Source organism: Cryptotermes secundus, unplaced genomic scaffold (assembly GCF_002891405.2).
Source record: "Cryptotermes secundus unplaced genomic scaffold, Csec_1.0 scaffold779, whole genome shotgun sequence".
Taxonomy (NCBI): Eukaryota; Metazoa; Arthropoda; class Insecta; order Blattodea; family Kalotermitidae; genus Cryptotermes; species Cryptotermes secundus.
Genome location: NW_019737096.1, coordinates 510422 through 524491, shown reverse-complemented (window position 1 = coordinate 524491; position 14070 = coordinate 510422). Strand labels below are relative to the sequence as shown.

Here is a 14070-nt window from a genome sequence, read left to right as displayed (position 1 = left end):
AATATTTTGAAGACAGAGTTCATGAGCTTAGAAAAAACAACAAAATATTATAGGCTTGTATAGAAATGTAAATGTATATCAGAAGGGGTGCCAATCTAGAATCAGCTTGGTGATCTGCTTGCAGATTTCCACAATATTTTGAATGGATGGAAGAATTACATCTCTTGGCTAGAGAAGGTGCATGGGGATAACAGCGTTAGGTAGCCTGAAATATGTGTGAGGGATATTCAGAAAGTAAAGATACAAGTTCAGTAAAAATGCAAGGGAATTTTTTTATGGCAGTGCTGCCATGTGAGATAGGAACCATATGACAGGGTGGAGTTCTAGCGGACACAGTCATGGCAACGTTTTGCTTGCAGTATGTGTTTATATTGGCCATGTTGATTCAAAATCCCGTCAAATGTGAGGTTCATGCAGTGATTCGATTTCTTCATGCAAAAGGAGTAATTGCTGCTGAAATTCATCACCAACTTGTTTCTGTTTACCACAAAGATGTTATGAAAAGACTGAACATGACAAAATGGTATCGTGAATTTGATGTTCATGATGAAATAAGGAGTGGAAGACCATTGTCACTGATGAAATTATCCAAAAAAGTGATGAAAACATTCGTGCTGACAGATGTTTAGCCATCGATGAACTTCAACAATGTCCAGAAGTGTCAAGAACTGTTCCTCTTGAAATTGTTACAAAAAGATTAGGCTATCAGAAACTGTGATCGCATCACCACTTCCTTCCACATCTATCCCAGTTCACCATTGATAGGTCCTTAAGTAATGTATGCAGATCATATAGTATAAGTAATTAACCAGTAAATTAATTAAAGCTTTTTGGTTCCCATGTGTTATGTCCTTTTTATTTCAGACATTTTGTTGATAATGACGATGAGCTCTCTCACTCTAATGCAAAGGACAGAACAGAACCTGTCAGACTACAAAATTGAAGCTCTCAAAAACCTTCTGCAGACACGCTATGGTTATCGTCAGTGGGCACTGACAACTGAACAGCTGATACAGCTGCTGATGGACCAGTTAAGGAATTCAGGTTTGTAACTAATCAAAGGAATAAGACAACTATAATTTTAATTTCTAGATTTTTAATAGATAAATGTGTCTTCATATTCTTGAGTATGAAAAGTATTTTTATAATTCTTAAATTTTGACATTTATGTGGACACTGTAACGCTGGGTCTACGTTACGTCAGAGGGCGTCCCCCCACCCCCTTCCTTACTACTTACCCCTTCCAATGTTCCACTTCCTGGTTCCTGTCGGCTGAGGCCCAACGCGAGTGATCCATTCTGTTGTGGGACCCTGAACTGTGCAGTCAATTCACCTTTTCTGGTCGGTATGATTGTGATTGTCGGAGACTTATTACCTCCAGGTACTTAGGTTGTATTTGTATTTGTTATTTAACCTTTAAACGACTAAAGACAACGTATGTCGTCGCAAAAATAAAGGCAGCGGTACGAATGACGCCATATGGGGTCGCACAGTCCGCGCGTGCGGACGTTATTTGAAATACATTTTTAAGGTAGAAAATAATGTCCTACTTATATAATTTTTGGCCACCATCTGCATGGAGTGTCTGTCTTCCCACCTGCGTCATCTGCTGGAATGTTGCCTTCGTGTGGAATTCTAAAAAAAATCCGGAAATGCAGAGTCCGATTTCGCACTTCACGCACTTTGTCCGGACGGTCTTTCGTTTCCCACGCGAAAAGCACACACGACACCTCAATTGCGAAGTAGAGGAAGTCGGCCAGTGATGTGGTTTGGCCTTCTATAATCGAGATATCTCCCATAAAACGGCAGGGGTTCGACCCCTGGCCGTTGATGGCGAGGTGGACCCCTTCCAGCATGTTCTGCACAAGAGCGAGACGAAATTCTCTGTGTGACAACAGGATGTAACTGTTCAGATCAAGGAGATGGAAAAATAGCTTATTTGTCCATTTCCAGGTTCGACAACAGATGCTATAACTGTTTGCCACAGTTTGCCCACAGCTCCACCTGAATAATTATTCACACTCCTCGTGCCACGCTGGTGTGGTGGTCCCCAGGTTGCCGACGAAGATTATGATGGGGTCTCCTTCGAAATAACTTTCTGATTCGCTACCTTCAACATCAGTCTCGTACCGAGTCGTTGATAGAATATTCCACACGACACTACGCCATGTACTATCAAACTTCGGCTGAACAATTCCAGGAATGAAGCTGTATTATCTCTCTGTTGATGCTACAAACGCAATTTCATAAACAAAGCTAGCATTGATCTATATATATTAGAACAGTAGGAACGTTATACAGCAGCTGAGAGCCAAGTAAGACACTGAGTTTATTTTCATTCGCCCACATCCACATTCCGAACGAGGTACGTAATTTATACAGAGATAACTCGCTAGACATTACATTAGCGGTGTTGCCCAGTGTCGTCATACGCCAGCTTGCATTCAGGGGTATCCAGAACGTATGAATTCTTCTAGGGAAACAAAGAATTAGGAAATTTCTTCTTTGGAGTCAGTGCAAAAATTTTAACATGTTTTATACAATCTGTAAATTACAATATCTGATTCTATATTCTTTTGAGAAAAAAACAGCGTTTATTTCGTTCGTTTATCACAGAAATTGCAGAAATAGGAGCAAATTTAGTAAGTGACTACAGTTTTTACGGATTTCTAATCGCGGGTATTTAAATTAATTCCGTACCGCTGCCCATAGAGGAATTTAAATGCCCATAGGATAAAGGTTAATATATTTACATATTCATTTGATATATTTGTGATAGTCTCTTTGAGTTGGTACTTCCCACCCAAGAACCAAATTTCGGTCTTCAAGACCTTTTCACGTTTCAACACAGACCTCATATTTAAAAAGTAAATAAATAAAACTTAGAGCACTTTATACGAAAATTGAAAAGGAATTTTCTCAGAAATAGCTCAAATGATTGCTTAAATCTCATCCATCTGTATCATTCTCTATGAAACACATGTTCCCATAAAATAAGCATGCACTGGAGATAGTTTGATCAATATTTTTAGTGGACTAGCTTGATAGCTTAACGAAATCACCTTGCTGTTGTGTCCCTTTTAATCTCTGAACCAAACGACCAATTTTTACAGAATTAGGTATGAACAGTGTGTCATTGGAGCCTGCCCCAACCTCATATATTTTAGTTTCTTGCAGTCATTAATAACAACATAGCAAGCATATGAATATGGGGCAATGCTGATATGTCTTTATATAGGATTCTGAATTGAACTATGGAAATAGATCTTCAAAAAAATAATCATACAACATTTGTTAGTCTTTCCTCTGCCATATTTTTCAGGCTATCGGTTTCTTCTGTTGTCAGATTCATTTGGATAAAATTTTAGAACTGAATTCATTGGTCACATATCTTTTAGCTTAAATAATTTTTGTAAGTAACTTGAAAAAATATTAATTTTTCATTCAGTATTAGTACTACAGGACAGATATATTACTACAAAAATGCCCTAAATGAATATGTGAGAAAAATGTTTCTATGTTTGGTTGTTATAATGATGGTGAACAAAGCTACTTCTTGAAGAACGCTCTCAGAATGTATAATGTATTTGCATAATATTTGATTCTCAGTCTTCATTCATTCATTCATCAGTAATCTGTCAGATGACAGGTCCACAGTCTCTTCCAAAACAGTTCCTCCACTTAATGCGATCTAGAGCTTTCTCCCTCAAATAAAAATATCCTCTTCTGTCCCCAAGGTCATCCAACATCTCCTTATGTCTTCTTCCTCGTCTTCTGGATCTTGCATACATGGTATCTCTGTTTTTGGAAAGAGACTATCCAGGAAAAGTGATGATATGGTAGTTTTTCCATTTTCTTTCGACATCGCAGTACAACAGCCGTTCAAACCACTCTGGTCACGCCTGTTGCTATACGAACTTGAACCATCTCGAGCATCATTTGCTCTGTGCTTCAAGTTGCTGCTAATGACGCTGCTTCCGGCATCAGAAGAAAATAACTTTTAATAGAAAATAATTATACAGAATATTCAGCTGTCAGTGTGCAAAAGCTCCAGCACTGATATCACTACTGTTATTATGACTTTATTGTTTCCACCCGCTGTGCAAGTAAAACACTATATTTACAAAGATGCAATACGCACAAACAAACTGATAATGTTTCAGTTCATACTAGCTGTAGAAACAAAGGTTTCTTCACTCTATCCAGCCTGTAATTCCTCAGCACGGACTACCATAGAAAACACCATTTCCAACAGTAGCGCAGTTGTTGTGTGTCGATTTATTGCTGTGGAAATATTGCTCAAATCGTTTTCATGGAAACTTGTTTTGTTTGCAAAGTGCATTATTTGGTAACAAGTCTGGTATATTTGCTTATCTCACAGTGACTGCTCTGTACACTACGTTATATAGTTCTGAGGCAGAGTGGTAAATCAGTGTTGTTCTGTCCCCATATGCCTTACATTTTTGTATGTAGAAATTTCTTTATAGTTATTCATTTATTTTCAGGTGAAACTGCTGGTTGTTCATGTTTTATGTCTATGCTTATCGTAGGTTCTTCCACCTCCATACACTCCAGAAGTAGTTGTAGTAATGACAATGGTGGCGGCGGGAGTGACAGCAGCAGTAGCAACAGTTGTAACAATAATAGTAGTAGTAATAGCAGTCTGCGTCTGCTTTACCGTTTCTCACGGTGTTGTCGCTTGCAGATTTCTTATACTTTTTCTTCTACCCTGAAGATGGGGGCGATACGTTCCTCCGAAACGTCGGTTAACACCACATATACACGGTGCCAAATCCCAGAAGACTGCTTTCTTCATAGTCACCGCCATGAAAGCCTCAAATCTTACAATAATAGTAATAGTTTTTGTGATTATAGCAGTGCTTGTGGTGGTCATAGTAATTGTGGTGGTTACTGCTATAAATACAGTTGAAATAATTAAAAGATACGTAACTCAGGATTCAGTCCTATAATCATCTGCACTTGCACCCAGCCTGATAACATAGAAGATAAATTTAATTATATTATTGTCTAAATGTAGCTTTAACATGGAATTCTAGAACTGGAAGTTTCTACAATGGAATAGTAGGCTTTATGAGTTCTGTCCAGAACTGTTTACACAACGGTTTAATAGCCATTTTATTTTCATATTGCAAATTGTTAATAAAAGCAGCATCTAAATATGACTAACAACTGAAACTCTCTCAATTATGGATACTTGTAGACTAATGATTTTCTTTATACAGATGGTCATGTGGAAGGGCTGGAGGCATCACTTATTCTTCTGGCAAAACGCATTGGCTGGGAAACGAGTTACAGGCAGCTGCTGTGTCATAACCTCATACCTTTGGTAGATGAGTGGAGAGCCCATGCAGTGAGTGATCTCACTATCAGAGAAGTGATCATCGTGATGGGTATGTTTCAAGAAGATGAATTGGTTTCAGGAGCTTTAAATGGAAGACTAAGCTCAGTTATGAGAGTGCCCTCCAACCCCTCCAATATCTTAATAATGAAGATAAATCTTAAAATGAATACAGCCTTTTTTCATGGAATAAATCTTGACCTCTTTTAGTATCCCAGTCTTTTACTTGACATTTAAAGCTCTTGTTTGCCAATTGATTTTCAGCTTTCAAGTTTTTTCCTTGTTTTGAAAGAAAAAGAGAAAGAACTGTCTCGAGCATACAGTCTTATTCAGTCAGTTTGAACCTTCCCAAGTCCTCCCCCCTCCCCAGTACACCTCTGTACATCATTATTGTCAGTTGATAATGTACCTGCATAATGTAGCCAGTATGATAGTTGAATAACATTTCCATAGCATTTAGCCCTTTGGTCAGCGTGCTTCCTTGCCACACAGCAGAAGGTTGTAGAACATGATGGAATTTTAAAATTTATGTACACAAAATACATATGCATACTTTATTTACCCCCCATTTGTATCCATATAAATGCATATGCTTGGACATCAAAACAAATGGTTCTCAGATATTTGAGGACTTAACCTATTAACAATGTAATGAGAATTCATGTTAAACCACCCACTTGCTGCCCACCATACAAACCAAGAGAACGGTATTGGAATTTTTAAATGTTCAGCTCCATGCCCAAGTAATTACATAAATAAACATACATGTGTATGGATGAATTTGTTCATGTCAGGGTCATAAAAGCATAATGCGGCATGTAGACCTGTTGCTAGGCAGTGGACGTTAAACAAAGGAGACAGCAGCTGTTGCTAAGCAGTGGCTGGCACTCAGCAATGGAAGTACTGTTGGAAGTGGTGTTTTCTATGTCGTCCGCTAAGAGGATATATCATGTGACGAACTGAGTTCACTTCAGTTAGTACAGTGGGCTGGTTGGTGAGTGAGTGAGTTAGAGGACTGCTGTGGTTCTGCTGTTGTGAGCTGTTGCTGTTAGAAACTGGTAGCTGAGGCGGGGAGATAGTTCAGGAACCCAGAGTAAGGGAAACTTTACTGTTGGAAGCCATTACGAGACGACTGGTGAAGACACAGCAGTCTGAGGAGTCTTAGTATATGCTGTAGTGAACTGCTGAGCGTGTCAGCGATAGCTCTATAGTTACTGCTGGTTATGATCTGTAAGTGGTCAGTAAATCCAATTACCAGTCAAAACTCTATCTATAGTAACTTCTACATGTGGCAGCTGGTGTCAGAAGTTGTTGGATTGGAGACTGCAGTAAGAAGCTATATCACCATACTGTTGAGATGGAACAAATGTGAACTACCTGAGAACACCTGAAAGAAGGAATGAGAATCAGCTAAGAAAAAACAGAAGCCAGTGTAAAGGAGATGAAAGCCAGCCAAGAACACCTGAAAGAAGAAATTAGAGCTGGCCCAGAACTCCTGAAAGAAGAAATGTGTAACAAGTTCTTTAGTGAGTGAGTGAGTGAGAGGACTGCTGTGATTCAGTCAATGTGAGCTGTTGCTATTAGAAGCTGGTAGCAGAGGCATGGGGATAATTTGGGAACCCAGAGTAAAGGGAACTTGCACCATTGGAAGCCATTACCACACAACGACTGATGAAGACACAGCAGCCTGAGATGACTTAGTATGTGCTGCAGTGAACTGCCAAGTATGTGAATTAGTGATAGCACTTACAAGTACTGATAGTTATGATCTGTTGAATGGTCAGTAAATCCAGTTACCAATCCAACCTCTGTCTGTAGTCACTTGTACATGTGACAGTATGTATCATAACAGTGAAGGCATCTTATTTAACAGAGAAGCATACATTGTGTTGTTTCTTACAGGTTACATTACAAGATGCTTCCCAGTTGTAGAGGCCAAAGCATGTGTACAGGCAATATTGAATCTCTTGGGCACAATATTGCTTGAACAAAATGGTAAGTAGATTATTATTGTAATATTGGTATTTGGTATTCAGTCACTCACTGCAAGTTTTTATTGAAATTTAATGTTCACAGTGTAATATTTTCGTAACAATCATGGATGCTTGAGTTTAGCAGTACATCACAGTTGCTAAGCATCTGTTTCCTCAAAAGTTGTTTGAATAATTTCTTTTTGCATATTTTGTTCGTTTGCAAATATGACATAGTTCTATATATGAATGAAAATAAAAAAGACCATGTCTTATAGACCGGATCATACGGTAAGTAGAGAAATATGTGACAGTATGATCAATGTAAGATGCAGTGGCAGGCTTCTCAGAGCATGATTATGTACATCAGTGTTCCATAAGTACATGATTCTTTTGGTCGGGTGAGTGATAGTTGACTGCTGAAAACAAACCTTGTACCATGGACTTGATTAGTCTAATAAGCAAAATCTGTTTCAGTATCAATGGAAGTGCAGGAAGCAGCTGCCTCCAGCCTGCTCCGATTGTCACGACACAACTTCTTTTATGTCAGTAGTGTGTTGGTGAAGTGGATACCTAGCAGTAGCAGTATATCAGACAGTCTTCTGACAGAAATGCTGACCTTTTTTGAGTTGAGAAACCCCAAGTGGTGGCAAACCTTCCTGAAGAGAAATCAGGTTTACGTTTAACAGTGAATGCAAGTAGTGTTGCAGTATCAAAAATTAGATTATCTGTTGTAATTTGTTTAATGGAAGAAGCTTGTTTCAGATTTTCCTTGTTTCAAGAGTGTACTTGAATTTGGGGCTGTAATAAAATCTAGAATAAATGTAAAAGTTTGGTATTTTTGGAAAATTTTAGAAAAAGTCAAATTGTAATTGTTTGCCAGTATTTACTACTTTTCATCCGTCATACCAATTAGCTCTTAACCCAATGTAAAAAAATCAGAATATAAATACTTGATCTATTCAGTAAACTGAAACTTTATTGAAATTAATGGAAATTAATAAATGTATAACACAGAGTACCAGTATCCTGATGCAAAAATATAGGTTTACTTGTCTCTCCTGCTGATTTCAAAGTGTTGAAAAACAGCAGGAGCTCAAGCATATCTTTCTTGTTTAGCTCTGAAGGAGGTTGGTACTGCAGATATGGAGAAGGCACTCCAACCATGGCTAGATTTGATGTCCAGTATGCTGAAATGGGTGATGTCACTGTGACCCTACTTGTTGAAAGAATGTTGTAATGAGCACATTTTTACCACCTGAATAAAATTAATATTCAGTTAGTTTACTTCACTCTTGGGCTTGCTTTAATTTGTCACATATTTTCCTAGTGATTCATTTGAATGGATGTCAGTCCACTCAATTGTATGCTATATGAAGGGCTTATTCTTTCATAATAATTTTATACCATTGCTCAGAAATGGGAAAGCAGTTGTAAAAATCATTTTTATTTTATACATATATGTAGTAATATTCAAATAAAAGGAACTTGTCATTGATAGTCATGACAGATGATTTTGTATTTTGAATGATTTTCCAGCTGATTAAAGCACTCTATTTTGTCCATTGCAGATGTTGCAGTATACAGTTATGTGTGTTGTGCAAGAACATGTTAACATGTTCTTCAAAATTGTAGCCATTTACTGTGAACTTCTTAAACCCTCTGTTTCATCCCAAGTGTAGATTAGGATTTCACCATTACTCATGCGGTGGCACTCAGTATTGTAGATTTACACATTTCTGCTTACTGAAAGCTACTGACTGTTCATTTTAGAAACAAGAAGACCTTTTAAAGACCAAATACTGTTATGGGATTGTCGTGTGTAGCTGTTTCTATAAATTTTCTTTCAAGGTGTCTCTTGCCATTTCTGCCTTTCTGCAGTACAGTTCACCTCCAGTAACTAGCTGCATTATTATTATATACACAGAGGTCAAGGCTAAGAAACAACTTTCAGTTGGACCTGTAAGCGTCTGCATATTTACTGTCTTGTAGGCTGGGAAGTGTATATATGACATTCAGCTTCTTTTCATATGTTTTGTTGCCACATACATTTTTCACACACAGCTTCTCTCCTGGAGACTGATTCACCTCTTTTTTTAATGTTTGTATTTTTTTTTTAAGCAGTGACTATAAAATGTAATTCAAAACAGGTTTAAATTTGTCATTTATATTAAAGTATTCATAATATGAGATGTTAGGTTCTTATGGTGATGACTATGAAGAATCGATCTGAAATGTGATACCATATAGTTTTTTAGAAGTCCACTAACAATTCAGAGGAACATACTGGCTCCATCATCAGAGTATGAAAGAATGTACAAGAGGTAGGCCCTCTTGGCCCTTGCACCGTGACCTCAGTGGTCTATTGTAGAGTAAGAGTAGATCAAGTGAGCAGCAAGCCTGCTTAACTCACTTCATCTCAGAATATGGAGGCAATACATTCGTCCACAGTGATGATGAACTTGCACAAGACTATACAGCATCACATCCTAGTGATATTTATACATTTATACGTTGCTAACTTAGGTCTCTAGGCTTCAGATGTTAACCAGTGTTGCTGAACTGGCTCCACATTTATTAAGCTAATGGTGTAAGCATTTTGTCTACCAAAGTTACGCCAGAAATGTGTGAAAAGTGTCTGTCTTATTTTTAGTTCATTGTTTTTGTCTTATTTTTAACTAGCATTTAACTTTGTATCATAGTCTTTGCTCTTGTTTTGTTGGATCTTTCTCATAATATGAAGGTGATGTTGAGGATTTTCTTTCCTTTTCTTTGGCTGATTACAAATAGCATAACTTCATAAATTGCTTATTGCACGGATATTTTCAGTCTTCTAATGAGAGCTGAGATTTGAAGCTAGATCATCTACATTTTCTTCATCAGACTCCTTAATTTTAAACTATAACAGTATTATAAATGAAATAATATTCATAGTGCTGCTGCTGCTGCTGCTACTACTACTACTACTACTACTACTACTACTACTACTACTACTACTACTACTACATGTGTAGATGTATGAAATACTTTTTGAAATCTGAATAGAACATACAGTACTGTCACGTGTTAGGTGTATAACGCGACAAATAACTTCACGCCTTATTGGATATAGCGAATTTTATTTCACACTCGCTCTTACAATCACACCATTTACAATGTCACAACACTGCTATCTGCAGTATTACAATTACTACAGCTGACTGGTTGACTGACTTCCTGACTAACTCGTAACTAACTGTTGAATAGTGTTCGCTGCTCCTTATTTAGCCCCGTTACGGACAACACAGAAAACAGTTACATAATAGGCACCACTGTTGCATAATGTCATGTTTACCGACTGCCTAGGAACAGTCGTTGCACAGACTCCCTGCCGTGTTTACAAAGATGTTGCTGGGCAGCGCTGCCGGGAGTTGTTTACAGCTACGTAGCAACTGTGGCATACCGTATTATGTCACTGCAGGGAAAGTGGTGTCTACCAAGCGTTGCACACTGGTGGACGGAGTGGGGGTATGTGATGTCACTCGCGAGATCACAGAGTTCACGCGACCCCCACCTCCCACTACGCCATCCACGTCACAGTACTTCAAGCCACTAGGAACATGAATAAGTCAGAAATGTATTTTTATTATACAACTTTCATACTGATAAGCTGAGATAGTTCCTCATTTGTAAATAACATAATAATAATAATAATGATGCTCATCTTATGGATAGTTAGTACAATTTTAGAAGAAGAACAGAAATTTTGTATTTAATGTGGTCATTGAGCCATGGGTTTTCTATGATCATTGCTTGTAGTTTGGACTAGATATATTTGTAAATGTATAGTTTTAGCACAAAAGATAGAGATTAATATTTAACTGTGATCATCAGTAGCTTTCTATTTCTCTCTTTTTATTACAAATGATAAAACAGTTCCGTCCAGTGTGACTTTTTTTTTACTACTTCACTTCTTAGCACCCTAACATGTTTCAGTCCCTGTAGACCATCATCAGAGGGAACATCAATACTTTTAGAAACTACTATTACATTGGGTGTTTTGATTTTTAAAATACATAAATATACAATATTTGTAATTACACATTATACAAAATCCCGATTTCTTACAACTACAGCAACTGTCCTTGATGCATTAAAGTTTTTTTTTTTAACTTTTTGTTATTTAAGTTAAAATTTCTTTAACCGAATAGGTTCATGTCCCTTGTCCTTTCGTTTTTCTTGATGGGGCAAAATTTGTGCCGCCTGTCTTTCTTGGGAAGGTAGTTCTTGTTGTTGTCATATGTTTGTTCATAGCATGATGTGTTGTTTTGTTTTGTTGTAGTTCTTGTTGTCGTCCTATGTTCGTAGTGTGCTGTGTTGTTTTGTTTTGTTGTAGTTCTTGTTCGATGTTTGCTCGTAGCGTGCTGTGTTGTTTTGTTTTAAAAACAACACAGCATGCTATGAACAAACATAGGACGACAACAAGAACTACCTTCCCAAAAAAGACAGGTGGCACAGGTTCAGCCCCGTCAAGAAAAACAAAAGGACAAGGGACATGAACCTATTCAATTAAAGAAATTTTAACTTAAATAACAAAAGTTTTTAAAAAAGAAACTTTAATGCATCAAGGACAGTTGCTGTAGTTGTAAGAAATTTGGATTTTGTATAATGTGTATATTACAAATATTGTATATTTATGTATTTTAAAAATCAAAACACCCAATGTAATAGTAGTTTCTAAAAGTATTGATGTTCCCTCCGTTGATGGTCTATAGGGACCAAAATATGTTAGGGTGCTAAGAAGTGAAGTAGTAAAAGCTTCAAGTCACACTGGACAGAATTGTTTTATCATTTTTAATATTGTTAGTGTGATGGACCAGAATGAAACAAATCAAATTCTCTTTTTTATATACGCAGTGGTTTCTCTTTTCCAAGGTCACATTGTTTTGTGTTAGTGAATACAGGCTATAATTTGAGATTTCACAAGTTCCTTTGCTGCAGTGTTCTTGAATAAAGAAGAAAGAAGTCTGTATCTTTTCAACTTATTTATTTAATCTAGTGCCAGTACTGACATTTGCAGTACATATTACATGTCATTGGTTGCATCCTGTTGTGTGTTCGAGATATATGTATGAATTAGTTTAACTACCGATATGGATCCATACCAGTGCAATGTGTCATATTATATACTAACAGATAAAATTTACCTCAAGTTGGTATTACAATTAAAATAGAAGATACAAAATAATGTCTTCTATTTTAATTGTAATTATTGTAATTGTAAGTATTACAATTAAAATAGAAGATACAAAATAATGTCTTCTATTTTAATTGTAATTATTGTAATTGTAAGTATTACAATTAAAATAGAAGATACAAAATAATGTCTTCTATTTTAATTGTAATTATTGTAATTGTAAGTATTACAATTAAAATAGAAGATACAAAATAATATCTTCTATTTTAATTGTAATACTTACCAACTTGAGGCAAATTTTAACTGCTAATATGTAATATGACACATTGCACTGGTATGGATCCATATCGGTAGTTCAATAACAAAACATGTTCCTCTATATAACTGCCCAGTGATAGTCTTGTATGACCAAAACATGTAGCAGGATTAGAAAGTTGAATTGTAAAACATTAAAAGCGAGTATATTTGTTGTGTTGACAGTTAACCTAATTCTTATATACATATGACGTGAATTTATTTGGGTTTGTTATGGCGGATATCTTATCTAAGCACAGTACACTCAGTACGCAAATTTAAGGTGACCTTTTATTTTCAGTTGTTTCTTCTTCCTCCTCCTCTATCCATTTATGTCAGTTACCAAGCAGTCCTCTCTCTTATGTATAATTCATTAACTAGAAACTCTTGCCAATTCCGTCCTTTTTCATCTTCTTGTACCTGATCCAGCAGCTAATTTCTGTCAGCTTTCTTGTTGCCAGTTGGAGTTGCAATCCTTTTCTTTTCAGATGTTCAAATCATTTTAATTTCTTGTCTTCTAACTCATTTTATCACTCTTATATTTATTTCTGTTTCTAATGTTATACCTCCTAGTATTCCTGCCAGTGCTAAACATGAATTTCTTACCCATGGATTTCACCCTATTCATATTAGAGTGATGTAAAATGTGTTCTCTGTATTGTAGTTTTATCATTCATTCATCTGTAATCTGTCAAGATGACAGGTCCACAGTCTCTTCCAAAACAGTTCTTCCACTTGATGCAATCTAGAGCTTTCTCCTTCAAATGAAAATATCCTCTTCTGTCCCCAAGGTCATCCAGCATCTTCTTATGTCTTCTTCCTCGTCTTCTGGTCGCTTCTATCCGCCCCTCTATCTTTCCTTCAATAAATTCTTTTAGAAGGCAGTTACCGCATAAGATATGACCAATCCAATTAGCCTTCCATTTTCTTATTTCGTGTAGGATATTCCTCTGCTCACTGACTCTAAATAACACTACTTCATTTCTCACATAATTGGTCCAACTGATCTTCTCCATCCTTCTCCAACACCACATTTCGAAGCTCTCCAGGTGTTTCTGATCTACTGCCCTAAGTGTCCAAGTTTCAGCCCCATATAAAGCAATGCTCCAAGTGTAGCATTTCACTAGTTTCTCAAATTTAAGTCCAATTTGCTGGTAAAAAGATTCTTCTTCTTGCTAAATGCAGCTTTTGCCATGGCAATCCTAGATTTAATTTCACACATACACCTTCCATCATCTGTTAACAAGCTACCCAAATATTTAAAACATTTC

At 36.8% G+C, this 14070-nt stretch overlaps 1 protein-coding gene across 2 annotated transcripts in view; it reads left to right on the top strand.

Moving 5' to 3' along the window:
* The window catches only part of LOC111870189, a 46830-nt gene extending 37136 nt beyond the window's left edge, over nt 1–9694 (top strand). For both annotated transcript variants that reach the window (XM_023862272.2, XM_023862269.2), the window contains 4 exons: nt 865–1044; nt 5244–5411; nt 7262–7354; nt 7807–9694. In XM_023862272.2, coding sequence (XP_023718040.1) covers nt 865–1044; nt 5244–5411; nt 7262–7354; nt 7807–8015 — 650 coding nt within the window. In that variant the 3' untranslated portion in view covers nt 8016–9694. The remainder of the gene's footprint in view (nt 1–864; nt 1045–5243; nt 5412–7261; nt 7355–7806) is intronic.
* Nucleotides 9695–14070: the final 4376 nt, after the last annotated feature.